We start from the raw sequence: 13,506 nt of genomic DNA on the forward strand, positions 1-13,506 counted from the left end.
AAATGCTTAAACATGTAGCTAGGTGTAATGTTAGAGACCACAGAAGTGAACCTTTCAAGCCTGTTTTCTCAACTCTGTTTTCTGCAAGACATTACTCTATAAGCCATATCTCCAAAACTGGTGGGTCAAACTGAACAACCAATATGTCAATTTGAAGCTATGATTCCCTGCTTTCATATGACATGAACGAAACGAAAATTAGAAAAAATCCAATGGAAGTCCCTCAGTCAAATTTAGACACACACACACACACACACACACACACACACAACGCGCCGTGCTAATAAATAAGTTGATTCAGTAAGTTGTCCGTCTCTGTTCCCTGGAGTGTGCAGTCCCTTCCTTGAAAGGTTTTTCTCTTTTTGATGCAACAGACTTGCACCTCCTACAGGTCTTTTTGGATGTGCAGGAGTCCCTTTTTTGTCTCTCTCTCTATATATACTGTATATACTGTATATATATATATATTTATACATATACACTGTACAAACTTTAACACAAGGGAAATGACACACCTTTCTCTCTCTCTCTCTCTCTCTCTCTCTCTCTCTCTCTCTCTCTCTCTCAGGCACATTCCTTGTTCGTTCATTCCTTTTTTCTTCACATAGTAAAGTTTGATAGAAAATGCAGTGTTTTGAAATTAATGAGGATGATAATGAAGACACTTGGATTATACTGAGGGTGTTAAATAGTTTTTCTGTTGTTAATCTTCGACCCTTATTTTCTTCAGTTCATCAAGTATATTCTCTGTTTTGATAATTTGTTAATTGATATAGAAAAAAATGCACCGAGTGGTGCAACTCCCCCCCCCCCCCCCTCTCTCTCTCATTAGCAGGCAACAGTGCAGTACTACAGCACCCCTACTGGCTCCTATTGGTATATACTGGTGCTCATTAACGTCACATACGTAGGTACAAGTACAACACACGGACACGGACATTGCTGTTCCTTGGAGTGGTTGCACCACTCAAAAAAGGTTATTTTAGTGGTGAAGTATTACTTTAAGAATAAGGACTGCTTTAGGGGCTGCTAGCGGGGCATTTAGACTCTCTGGGTCCTAGATTATTTCAGGGCAGGGACCTTGGCACGAGGCATGCAATGGACAGGCCAATTTCCCGGGACACAGCTGCGAGTTTTGTATTTTGGGGATTCGCCATAATGTTATTGTCACTTTGGTTGGCACACCAAAGTCACACGAACCCACTTTATGTTATGCTTGTCTGTTTCACTTTGATATGAATCCCTCAAGCTGGGAAAAACATTTTCAAAAAGTTTTTGTACGATTTTGCAGTTCTATAATCTCACAACACATCGCAATGCAATGTGATGCCACTGTAAGTGGTGAATTCATAATGTGTTTTTTAATGTCCCTGGAAGATACAGAATTTCAGTTTCAAATGTCAAACCCATTTTATCACTTTACAGTGGATACTCTGCCTGCTGTTGACTGCACTTTGTCCTGTCGCCTGTTTACCCAAAATAGAGCGTTAGTTTTGTCCATTTGATTGGGCACGTTCCTACATTCTAAGTAGGTTAACTTGAAAGGACGTAGCTAACTTCTACAACAGTCAGTCAAAACAGATTCAGGGCTACGGAATGCGGTCATCTGGTCCTATTTGTCATATTTTGTATTTCCCTTGGTGTCAGTAAAATGTTTAATTAGTTCCCCCTTGCCTGCACTGTCACCTCCATACATCTATATTATGCAACTAGAGCTTAACTTTTTGTATTTTTTGGTTAATTTTGACAGGATAGTGAGAAGAGACAGGTGGTACAGAGGCATGAGATGGCAGACAGAATTTAATTGTGGATGTTGTCGTGTGTCGGGGACCCAATGTTTGGACAATTTGAACACCACTCACTCCACTGATATGCAAATGCTTATCTGCACTCTCACCAGTAGTACATCAGAGATATTCAAATTAATATACACATTGTTTACGTGTGTAAAAACAAATGTAAAACGAAATGTTATTTAATCTATTCTGAAATGTAATATTTGAAGCTTTGTGACAGTTCATTTTCTTTTGTTTGCTATTACATTTTCGCTATGCTATAGTGTGGTATTTAATTTTAAATGGTAATAAGGTGGGTAAAATAAGCTTTGGCTTCAGCCCATACCTTTTCTGCCAAATAGTTGAAGTTGTTTGTAGGTTTAAAACTGTTTTGTTTAAAAAATAAATAATGACCGAAATAAATAAACTAACTAACACTGTAAATTGAATGTCCCAATATAGTAACAATGTTATAATAAAGGGTTAAAATGAAATTATTATTCAGTGTAACATTTGTATTTACTGATCATATATTTGTATTTGTACATGTATGGTAGCCTACATACAAAGAGTTGTGTCAATGAGAGAGGTCAGAGTTGCTACATTGGGGCCAAAGGAGTGAATGCGTCATCATCATTATCATTTTTTGACCGCGGTCGAGATCATGTAAGTAAGACGCCTGGGGGGCGAGAACGCATCCGAGCACGAATCCGCCTCGTTGACAGCAGACTGCTGGGCGAGCACTGGCACTTTGGCATAGGAGGGCATCAGCTATAGCTATAGGCTGTCTCCATATATGGAGCTCAAGGTGAAAGCCTTCGTTAATAGAGCAGCATTTGCTATGCTTCTCCCGAGAGACTCCATTGCCTTCCGGACGAGACAGGATATTTGGCATTACAACCCAAATGTCCTTAGTGATATCTGGCTTTACAAACTGGATATTGTTGGGTTAGAAATGTCTGCATCCCGGTTAAGTTCGGATCGGACACCACCGATAGCGGTGCCATTTTATATGGTCCTTGATGTCATGAAGATGTCACGATGACCTGGGCACCTGCAGGGTGTTGATGTCAAGATGACCTGGGGGCTTGCCTGGGGTGACCAGGGGGCTGATGTCAAGAAAGATGACCTGGGGGCTTGCCTGGGGTGACCAGGGGGCTGATGTCAAGATGACCTGGGGGCTTGCCTGGGGTGACCAGGGGGCTGATGTCAAGATGACCTGGGGGCTTGCCTGGGGTGACCAGGGGGCTGATGTCAAGATGACCTGGGGGCTTGCCTGGGGTGACCAGGGGGCTGATGTCAAGATGACCTGGGGGCTTGCCTGGGGTGACCAGGGGGCTGATGTCAAGATGACCTGGGGGCTTGCCTGGAGGCTGATGTCAAGATGACCTGGGGGCTTGCCTGGGGTGAGCGACGGGGATTCGAGTAACATGACAGAGTGACGGGAACTGTTGTGACGAAAACGCAAGGTTTCATAGTTATCTGCGACCTTCGGTCACCGGATTTCTCCTCTCATCCACTTGTATTGAGTTGTATCACCCAGCGCATGAGGCGTTCCTCCGGGTTGGAACAGAGTGCATTCTGGTATTGGCATTGGAGGAGCTACTTGACACACAAAACTCTGTATCAAAAATAAATTAATTTCAAGGCAGCGACGTGTCACTCTTCCATGGGCCATAGTGTAAATCAAGATATCACTGGGCATAATAATGGGTAATGGATAATGTGTTCTCATAAAGGCAATGGCATGTGGCACCGTGGCACGGTGATTGGTTTACAGATTTAGTGCCTTTGATGCAAGATAGGGCCCTAAATCTATTCCATACAGATCACATGAACAACTTGGCAGGTATTTCAAAATGGCACCAGAAATCTATATAGCTAGGTGACACAGTTTTGACAGTATGTGTCATCCATCATATTTAAGCGCTGTTGACAAAACCTCTTTAAGATGACAACCCTGCATATTTTATCATAAAGCGAGTATATCCATGAAACAGAAGACGTAGCATTGTAGATACATAGCCGCCTCTGCCAAGGAACACAAGAATACAGGTTAATTTATCTATTTCCTAGAACGTATTGGAATTTAAGCTCAAATGGTTTTGTTTTTTCTCAGATACTGTGAAACAGTATCTGCCTGAGTAACAACAATACCGCAGCAGAGAAAAAACAAAAAAGGAATTGTTGCGAGAAGTTATTACGAAATGTATTCCTTACAGCTCACATGTATGACTATTTCCAAACTGCACAGCAGGACTCTGTGCTGCTACTTGCTAGTTCCTACAGTACTGTATGTCTCAACCATCATCTTTAAGAGGTTTTGACATATCATGCATATTTTATCTTGTGCTTCATGGATAGACTTAAGACTCCCTGTTTCAATTAGGTCTATCCATAAAGCACAAGTCAATGCATTTTGGTAGTTGAGATATTGGAAGTAAATGTTGGTTACATCAGTAGCATTATGAGTAATATTATTATTACTGTATTATTAGTAGTAGTAGTAGTTTTACTTAAATTAGATATCCAATCCACTTTATTTACAGAACACATTTAAAACAACAGTGTTGAACTGGAAGACCGTAATGGAAGACCTGAGGGCATATTTGCATTATTTGGGTTATCATTTTAGCATTATCTTTCTATGAATCTGCGCCACCGTGCCTTTTTTGCAAACTGTTAATAATAATCAATAAATCAATCAATCAATCAATCAATCAATCAATCAATCAATCAATCAACCAACCAAAGTGGTGTACACTCACTCAGTAAACAAATATATAATGAACTCAATAATACAAAACAATATTTATCTAAAACATAAATCACATGAATCTCAGTGGAAACACTTTCCTGTTTTGTAGATAAAAAAAGGCCTCTGCCAGTGCAGTTTTAAAGATGTTACAAATGCAAATAAACCTTCACACAGGCTTAAAATACACACAGTATATTGTAAACCCACAACACATACTGTCAGCTTAATAGCATCAAAAGCTCAAACAAACTAATGACACATTGACAGAAAACTGTATTCAGTCCAATAAATCAATGCAACGTGACCTACTTCTAGTAAAACTCAGTGCAAAACACTTTGATGGACAAAGGACTCACACGCACAGCTAGTGCTAAATTATACAAGAAGCTATTTTTGCCCAGATATTTATGCATAATTGTAAAGAATGGTCTTTCCACATTCCTCAATAGGAAATTTATTTATGGATTTAAAGACATAGTTTAATTTAAACCAGCTTTTGTGGATGGTTGACGTTGGCCTCTACACCAAATCACTTCACCAAAAATAGTCGAACTACAGTACATCTTCGCCTGAAAATAAGGATGCTAGTGTTCATGTCATTAAAGGTAAAATATATATATGGATAATAATAATAATACATTTGATTTGATTAAGCAGGTTGAAAACAGACCTCAGTAGCCTACTAAGGGCCTACTAAGGGCATTGTATGGACTCTAGACGTGCACACCTTCTATTCAGATTCAGCAATAATAATTATTGTAGGCCATCAACGGACTGTTAACAACTCATGATTTGAGAGAGAGAAGTTTCTGTGTGTGTGTGTATGTGTGTGTGTGTGTGTGTGTGTGTGTGTGTGTGTGTGTGTGTGTGTGTGTGTGTGTGTGTGTGTGTGTGTGTGTGTGTGTGTGTGTTATAACAGGCCAGGGTGAAAAGGGTGGGATATATTCCTAGTAGGAAAGTGCGTGAAAGATTTCACGTAAATTAAACGCTGCGTTCATGATTTGAGGCTTTTTGTTCAAAACGGGCCAGTCCTGCAAACTTTGAAAGCCAACGTTAGGACAGATCCGTCTTGAGCACATGACTATAGAGATACTGTGTAACGATTTGCAGGATTTTTGGACAAAATATGGAGGAGTAGTAGCAAAAAGAATGTTTTACAAAAGTGCCTTCGGCTTAGTGGAGACAATAATGACCAAATTGTTCACTTTCCTCATTCACTCACTTTCCTCATTCACCTGAAATGTGCATAAGCGCTGTTACGGCCAAGTGTTTTGTACTGTACTGTACTCCCTCCTTACTGGCCTACCGGCATGCGCACTTAAGCCTCTCCAAATGATCCAAAATGCCACAGCTCACTTGGTCTTCAACCAGCCAAAACTCTCTCACCCCTTCTCCACACCCTCCATTGGCTCCCGGTCACTGCCCACACAGAGTACAAAACTCTGATGCTGGCCTTCAAAGCAAACAAAGGTATAGCACCCCCATATCTTGCAAGTCTGATCGGAGTGGGACCCTACAAACATTCATGATGACTATTTATATGTATTTATGATGTATTGTACAGTATTACCATGTTTTTTTTGTTCTTGCTTACTCTGTACCCTGGATGCAATTTAATGCATTCCTTTCCATGCACGCATACATATACATAATGAATATCTTAAATATGTACTGTAATCAGGACTAGGATTAACATATCAGCATCCAAAAAGGACCCCCTCGAAAACAAGATGATGCATCTCAAAGAGTTAGATAAAGGTGCATTAATCAGAAACATTTGACATACACTGTGGGTGGTTAACGATGCCAGTGAAATGTGCGAAAAACCAAAGAAGAAGAACCCCTTGGCCCACCAGGAAGTGATGCAATCCTGCTCTGTAGTCAGGGGCTCACAACACAACATGGAGGGATCGCGGGAGGAGGATAATTATCAGCAGGATCTTTTATTAAAGTTATATAAGCTTCTAAACATCCTAGTTTGTCCCATTGTGAGCAGAGAATCCACTAATAAGCATGTGCATGGCCGCATGCACGGAGGATTCGGATGTAGACTGTCTAACATGTGAGTAAAAATAAACTAATAATAATAATATATACTGACCTGTGATATGGGCTGGTTAACGTACACCCAGCCGGTGACGGGGTTGACCCGCAGGTACTCGGGCTGGTCCTGCAGGGACATGGAGTACGTGATAGCAGCGTTGGTACCGAAGTCATCATCGTGGGCCGCCACTCGCAGGAAACTGTTACCGATCATAGTGTCTTCTCTGAGGAAGTCTGGAAGGCAGAGTGACAGGAGGACATTGTGCTTCCATTATTGTTATCTACACAAAGACCTGATGATAGCCATGAACATCAATCTCTATCAGATAATGAACGATGTGAGAGATTAATGGCTGATTATGCGAGATGAAGCTCACAAATGCGATGATGTTATCGATTAGTTGCATGAATAGGCTCAAACTTTTGGTAGGTGTTAAAAGGTGCGGAGGTAAATATGCTTTAATTCAATGCGATTTTATTAAAGTGTCAATTCACAAAAACGTTGTCTCAAGACACTTTACAGAGACACTGTCCCACCCTGAGCAAGCAATGTTTGCGACAGTGACAACGAAAAATGGGACAGCAAGAAACGTCAGGCAGATCAAGTAACGGTGATATTGTTAAAACAAGCGTTAATGGGGTTGCACACTGGTGCGTTTTTTATTCCGCTGCATTTTGCAGATTCAAAAATAGCTGATCTACTATTTTTGGCAAATAAATGTGGTGTTGGTCCAGTTTAATAAGTCTAGAGGGTTTACAATGGTTACAGCCTGTATGTACAGTATATGAGCAGTTGAAGTTGAAAGACGTGTGTCATTGGTTGTGTGTCAAATGTGTCACTTCGGTTTAAATGTCTTTTAGTTAACAATTTCCAAATAAGGGATGCTTTATTTCAAGTGACGGTTGGCACCAGGCTCCAGATCCTGCGTAGGACAAATTGGTCAAGTAATGCAGCTTTAACCCATTTTGGGCGGGAACCTGTTTTGGTGTTTTAACTAAGCATTATTTAGCTATTGAAAAATAGCAGATCTACAAGCTCATATAGCGCACCACCGAGTGGCACGCTACGAGCTTGTAGGTCTGCTACTTTTGAAAAATCGTGAAAATGTGGCAAAAATCTTGGAATATACAGTATATTCTTTCAGAAGACTTTTTTTTAATTTCGACGTCAGGCCAAAATGGGACACTCTATGTTCAGCACTTACACTCATAGCGCAGGTTCTCAAACTTTGGGCTGTTATCGTTCTGGTCCAGGATCTGGACATGGAGCTGACAGATACCGATGAGGGGCTCCTCCGCCCAGTCGGTGGCCGTTACGGTGATGGAGTACTCCCTCTGGCGCTCCCTGTCGAACCGCCTGGCCGTCACGATCTCACCTGGAAAACACTGTACTTAAGAACACATTTGCACTAGTACTCTTACTTTACTTCTATCCGGAGCCAGACCAACATAATCTGTTTGGCCGATATATATCAGCCATCGTTTGACTATTTTTGATGACATCATTATCAGCAGTTATAATAATAATAATAATGGATTGCATTATTATTGCATTTATGGTGCTACTCAAAGCACTTACAATGGTCCATTTATACATTTGGAGGTGAAGCGGCAAACAGTCGACGCCAGCGTCCTTACTTCCCACATTCACACACCAATGGTGGCAACCACTGGAGGCAATTTGGGGTTCAGTGCCTAAGGACACTTCGACATGTAGACAGAAGGAGCCGGGATTCGAACCGCCGACCCATGGATCATTGGACGACCTGCTCTACCTCCTGACTAACAGCCGCCCACAGTTATGCAGCATTATACAGTAGGTGAACATATTCAAACAAGTTTTCAAGAATAGTTTTCAAGGGCACAACACTTGGGTGTTAGGAAGTATGAATGTAATTGTAGATATGTATTGTCTTTGCTGTATGTCAGGCTGTATGCTATACTGTTCCGTACAGGCTGTGAAAAAAACACCCCACGGGGACAATAAAGACTAAATGCACAGCTTTATTTAGTAGTTGCTGCAGAATTAGATTATTAATACATTTAAAAAATCACACCTGTGTGAAGTGAGGGGCGCTCTTATCATCGTGCATCATCCAATACAAAAATGAATATACTTCCTCAATGTTGAAAAAAAAGAAAATCATGTATTTAATGTTAATTGAATTGCTCAGACACATATGACTAAATTATGTAAATTATCCTTTCATTGTCATAGGAGGGGCTGGCGCCCCTCAAAAAAAAACATTCAATAATAAATGATGATTTATGATCATGTTAAGCTAGTCCAATAGTTTAATGGCAGAAGTTGGACAAAATTGCTTTATTTTTTTCTCAACTGATTCTGATAGCCAGGATAAAAAAACCTACCTTCCTCCCTTAATCTGCTCACTGCAAATACCCTACATTTTTAAATTTCATTATGCTTTAAGTAGCAGGTTTTTCATGATTCTGAATCCAAGCATTAGTTTTGCACAAAAAACACTCACACAAATGTGATGAGGTCAGCACATTTTGGGCAAGTGGCTATGGCCAAATTTAGTCCAAGGAGTGTTTATCATGCAAAACTAAAGCTTGGAATGGATTCAGAATCATGAAAAACCCCTAGTTTGACACGTCACATACTACTTGATGAAATTTAGAATATATTGCCTTATAAAAGGTTGTCAATGGTGGCATCTTGCATTAAGGCAAATGTAGGGTATTTGCAGTGAGCGGATTAGGGTAGATTCTTTATCCTGGCTAGTAGACCTAGTCATAAACGGTTGAGAAACTAAATAAAAGCAATTTTGTCCGACCTGAGAGGAGTTTTGTTCTTTAATTACTGGACTACATAAAGCAATTAAAATCACCATCACCGTTATACCAGCTGTAACATTAAAGTGATGAACACATGAATGCATTACCAATTACAATCCAGTACTATGATTGTGAAACTGACCATTCTGCATAATGAGTATTTCTTAAGTATATTTTGATCACAATACGTTTGTACCTTTAGTTTTTGACTTTTACTTGTGCTTCCAGCATTGCAATGAAGCAATCAAATTGCTTCATTCTTCATTCAAATTATCCATCCTCCATAAATAAATGAAAAAGGCGAGCAAACAAGCTATTTCATTCTATATTTGTTCACAAAACCTGCCGTAAATTGCCTATTACATGCTAAGATTAGTTGCTTTGTGGAGAGAAAATGAGCCTGCCAATATTTTAATGACTGAAAAAAACCCCATTGTCTATCAAGTGTTCATTCATAATTAACATTGTCTGTGTACAAGGATAGCACAACTCCCCTTTAGCGGTTTAAAATGAAATAATTAGTGGACTCAGATTAAATATGACATGTCCTTCGATTTCTAGCTTTGCCTGTCATGTTACTGTGAGTAGTATTTGGAAATCAGTAAAATATTCAACTAAAACCTTCGACTACATGCTATGAGAGAGAAATTTCCAAGGCTTCAGAACATCTGCATTAAACATTGAACATACTGTCTTAGTTAGTCCACCTCACTGGTGTGATTTGACGTGTATCATGATTTGAATACCCTAGAGTCATGAGGAGTCAATTATAGTAGTACATGTAATATGATATGGTTTGATCTGTTAATTATCTCTGCCAGGTCGATATAGGCCTTGAGGCAGAGATCTCTGAGCCTTCTCTAGTTTAGTATGCTTTAATTTAATATAAATGTCGAAGACAGACAAACACAGCTGCAGGGCACACCACGTCAAGAGGCGGATTTGAACCCTTGAGAGCTTGTGTTCATGAGGGCAACGGATTGCAGTCTACTGACTCCAATAAAGCTCTAATAACATATCTCTGTCCAACAGCTTCTAATATAAGGCTAAATTAGTTCATAATTTATAACATCAAAATCAGTTTAACCCCTTTAACACTATACAGTTCATCTATCTATAAGCTCTATATATATATATATATATATATATATATATATATATATATATTATGATCTACAAGCTCATGGCAATGCGCCGACGCAATGTGAGTTTGTAGATCTTCTAAAATTACAAACATTTGTAATATTTTTGAAACATCTTACAATAAATGCACGGAATCTCAGTACGTCCATCTTTTATTCACATATATGGAGAACCGTCCGACCGAGCGACTTCAACCGAGCATCGCCAACGACCCCAGGGAGTTCAGTGCACGGCGTCGAGTCGGTCCAGAACCGCAGTCTAAACATTACGACCTATACAACATACATACTGTAGTGTGGAGTCTACATACTGTAGTGTGGAGACCTATACATACTGTAGTGTGGAGTCTACATACTGTAGTGTGGAGACCTATACATACTGTAGTGTGGAGTCTACATACTGTAGTGTGGAGACCTATACATACTGTAGTGTGGAGTCTACATACTGTAGTGTGGAGACCTATACATACTGTAGTGTGGAGTCTACATACTGTAATGTGGAGTCACCTATACATACTGTAGTGTGGAGTCTCGCTGGGGGACCGCCAGCCAGGTAAGCACCACCGCTCCAGAGAGAGACAGACAGAGGGAGTCAGAGAGCCAAGACCGCGTCTGGGCGCGGTTATTGAGGATCGTCCAACAGCCGGGCCTGGCTCAGGCGAGCGACCCGCCCCGAAGCTACAAATGTCCCCGTCGCTCTCTCGCTCCGACTCTGGCCTCTCATCAAGGCGGTTGGGCTATAGCTGGCGGTAAGGCAGACTCTCGCACATTTCCTTCTCATTTCCGAAACCTAAACAGTGCATGTAATTAACCCCTGTCTCTCTCACTCACACAGGCATATGCACGGGGCATCATATAAAAAGGACGAGCTTCCCGAAAGCGCAATTAGTAAAGCACCAAAAGGGAGCGCAACATAGACGCTGACAGGTGCGTCTATAGGAAGGAGGAAAAGGACTCACTGTTAGCCCCCGCCGGGGCGACAGTGGACGGAGTCCCTTATCGTTTGGATTCCCCAATACCCCTCGACTGGGAAGAGAACTTTTGTTACAGTTATCCCCCCCGTCAGGATTAGAAAGTCAATTTGAGTTCATTCTTGTGTCGTTACCCCCCCCTATTACCTCCTGTTGCTGAGTCAGCTGCTGACCCCTATATTGGTCAAATAAATAACCAGGGCGGTTGAGCCCACTGAATAACTGTCTCCTGTGTCTTGGTCTGGGTCAGACGCTACAATATATTTATGGAGATCCGCTTGTCCAGAACCGCAGATGGGTCCAAAAAGAAACACTGCAGATCCCCACAGGGCATGCCTGACACAGAAATCTGCATACATGGGCATAAATAAAACATTGCATAATTGGGTGAGCAGGCAGGCACCGGTCTAGTTTAAACAATACAACATCGTATATGGCAGTCCCTGGCAAAACATATTTTATGATGGGGGTCATTTAGTCAGTCTGAAAGCCCTGCCTTTCTACAGCATCACCAGACCCCGATGTTGAGGCTAGCGATTCAGAGCCATGCAGGTTAGCTCCATGGCCTAGCCTGGAAAATACATCTTAATTGCGTCTGGGCACCTAGGCTGCTAGTCCAGCCTGACAGTGTGTCGCGGGTTCGAATCCCGATCCCGACGACTTTTGCTGCGTGTCACTCACTCCCCTTCTCTTTCTCCCCATTTCCTGTCAGCCTATACTGTACTCAGCCCAAGAAGATATCTTAAAAAAAAATATATATATACATTAATTTGGCGGGGGACTGACATCACATAAGGGACATGTTTCATCTCTGCTGTCCCAGAGCCGTAGAAGAGTCGTGACACACTTTGATCTCGCCGCAGAGTGGGGCGCTATGGGCTATAGTTCCAAACATTGGAACTATCCCATTGATAGAATGAGCACTTCCGCATTCCATTGTTACAATGGGACTCATGGGAGTCAACGCTAGTCTCGTCACTATCATACTAGATCACACTGTGCCGTCCTACCTGTGTCAGGGTGAACTCTGAATGCGGGCGTGGCACTGTCTCTGTGCATCAATCCATATTTGACTTTTCCGTTGGCGCCTTCGTCCGCGTCGGTGGCGTGGACCTGCAACACCAACGTTCCGGCAGGCTGGTTCTCCAACACGGCAGCCTGCTCACCATACTGCTGACACTGTAGGAGAGCAAGGGAGGGAGAGAGAGAGAGAGAGAGAGAGAGAGAGAGAGAGAGAGAGAGAGAGAGAGAGAGAGAGAGAGAGAGAGAGAGAGAGAGAGAGAGAGAGAGAGAGAGAGAGAGAGAGAGGCAGAGAGGAGAACGGGGTGGACAAAGACAGCAAAGGCATGCAGAAAGACATATTGTTAAACACATGATAAGCCTTATGTTATTCTATAAGACAATATACAAGCACAAGCTCACAACAACTTAGAAACTTATCTTCCTGTAACTTATCTTCCAAAAAACCAGGCTGAAAGAGGTTAATGAGTTAATAAGAAAGAGAGGAGAAAGACAGAGAATGAGAGAGAGGGGAGATAGGGAGAGAGAGAGAGAGAGAGAGAGAGAGAGAGAGAGAGAGAGAGAGAGAGAGAGAGAGATGGAGGACGAGATGAGTTGAAGTTAATGTTACATTAATGAGATCACAGAGCTCACAGGGGAGGTATGAGAACAAACTAATCAAGTGTTGGGCTACTACACTGCAGTAGCCTATACAACCAAACGCAGTGTACAACGTTAGAACCATGAATAATTCAACTGGTTTCTTTTTGAAGGTCTGGCTGTGTCTCAGCCAGGAATTCAAACCGCTCCCCGGACAAAAAAGGCCCAGCTAGGAACAGGGGTCTCTGGAGCCTTACTGCGTTTTATAATCAGGTACACACTGGGTTCTCTCAGCAGCAGGACCAATGCCTTGCTAGTGCCTTGCTGCTTATACAAGCGTTCCAAACAGGATATCTGAAAATACCTCTAAAAAGGCAATTTGTCGGCTCCACAGGGCGTGCATGCGGGCTGGGAGGGGT

The 13,506-nt window shown here is 41.7% G+C and overlaps 1 protein-coding gene across 1 annotated transcript in view; it reads right to left on the reverse strand.

Annotated features, from left to right (window-relative positions):
* The window catches only part of LOC308314722 (neural-cadherin-like), a gene marked incomplete at its 5' end in the record, with an annotated part of 230,491 nt that overhangs the window by 116,237 nt on the left and 100,748 nt on the right, over window positions 1-13,506 (reverse strand). Inside the window, 3 exons of the mRNA XM_080762381.1 lie at window positions 6,635-6,810; window positions 7,782-7,952; window positions 12,499-12,667. Of these exons, the coding sequence (XP_080618507.1) occupies window positions 6,635-6,810; window positions 7,782-7,952; window positions 12,499-12,667 (516 nt within the window). The remainder of the gene's footprint in view (window positions 1-6,634; window positions 6,811-7,781; window positions 7,953-12,498; window positions 12,668-13,506) is intronic.

Source organism: Protomyctophum bolini (assembly GCF_963924005.1).
Source record: "Protomyctophum bolini genome assembly, chromosome: 4".
Lineage (NCBI taxonomy): Eukaryota > Metazoa > Chordata > Actinopteri > Myctophiformes > Myctophidae > Protomyctophum > Protomyctophum bolini.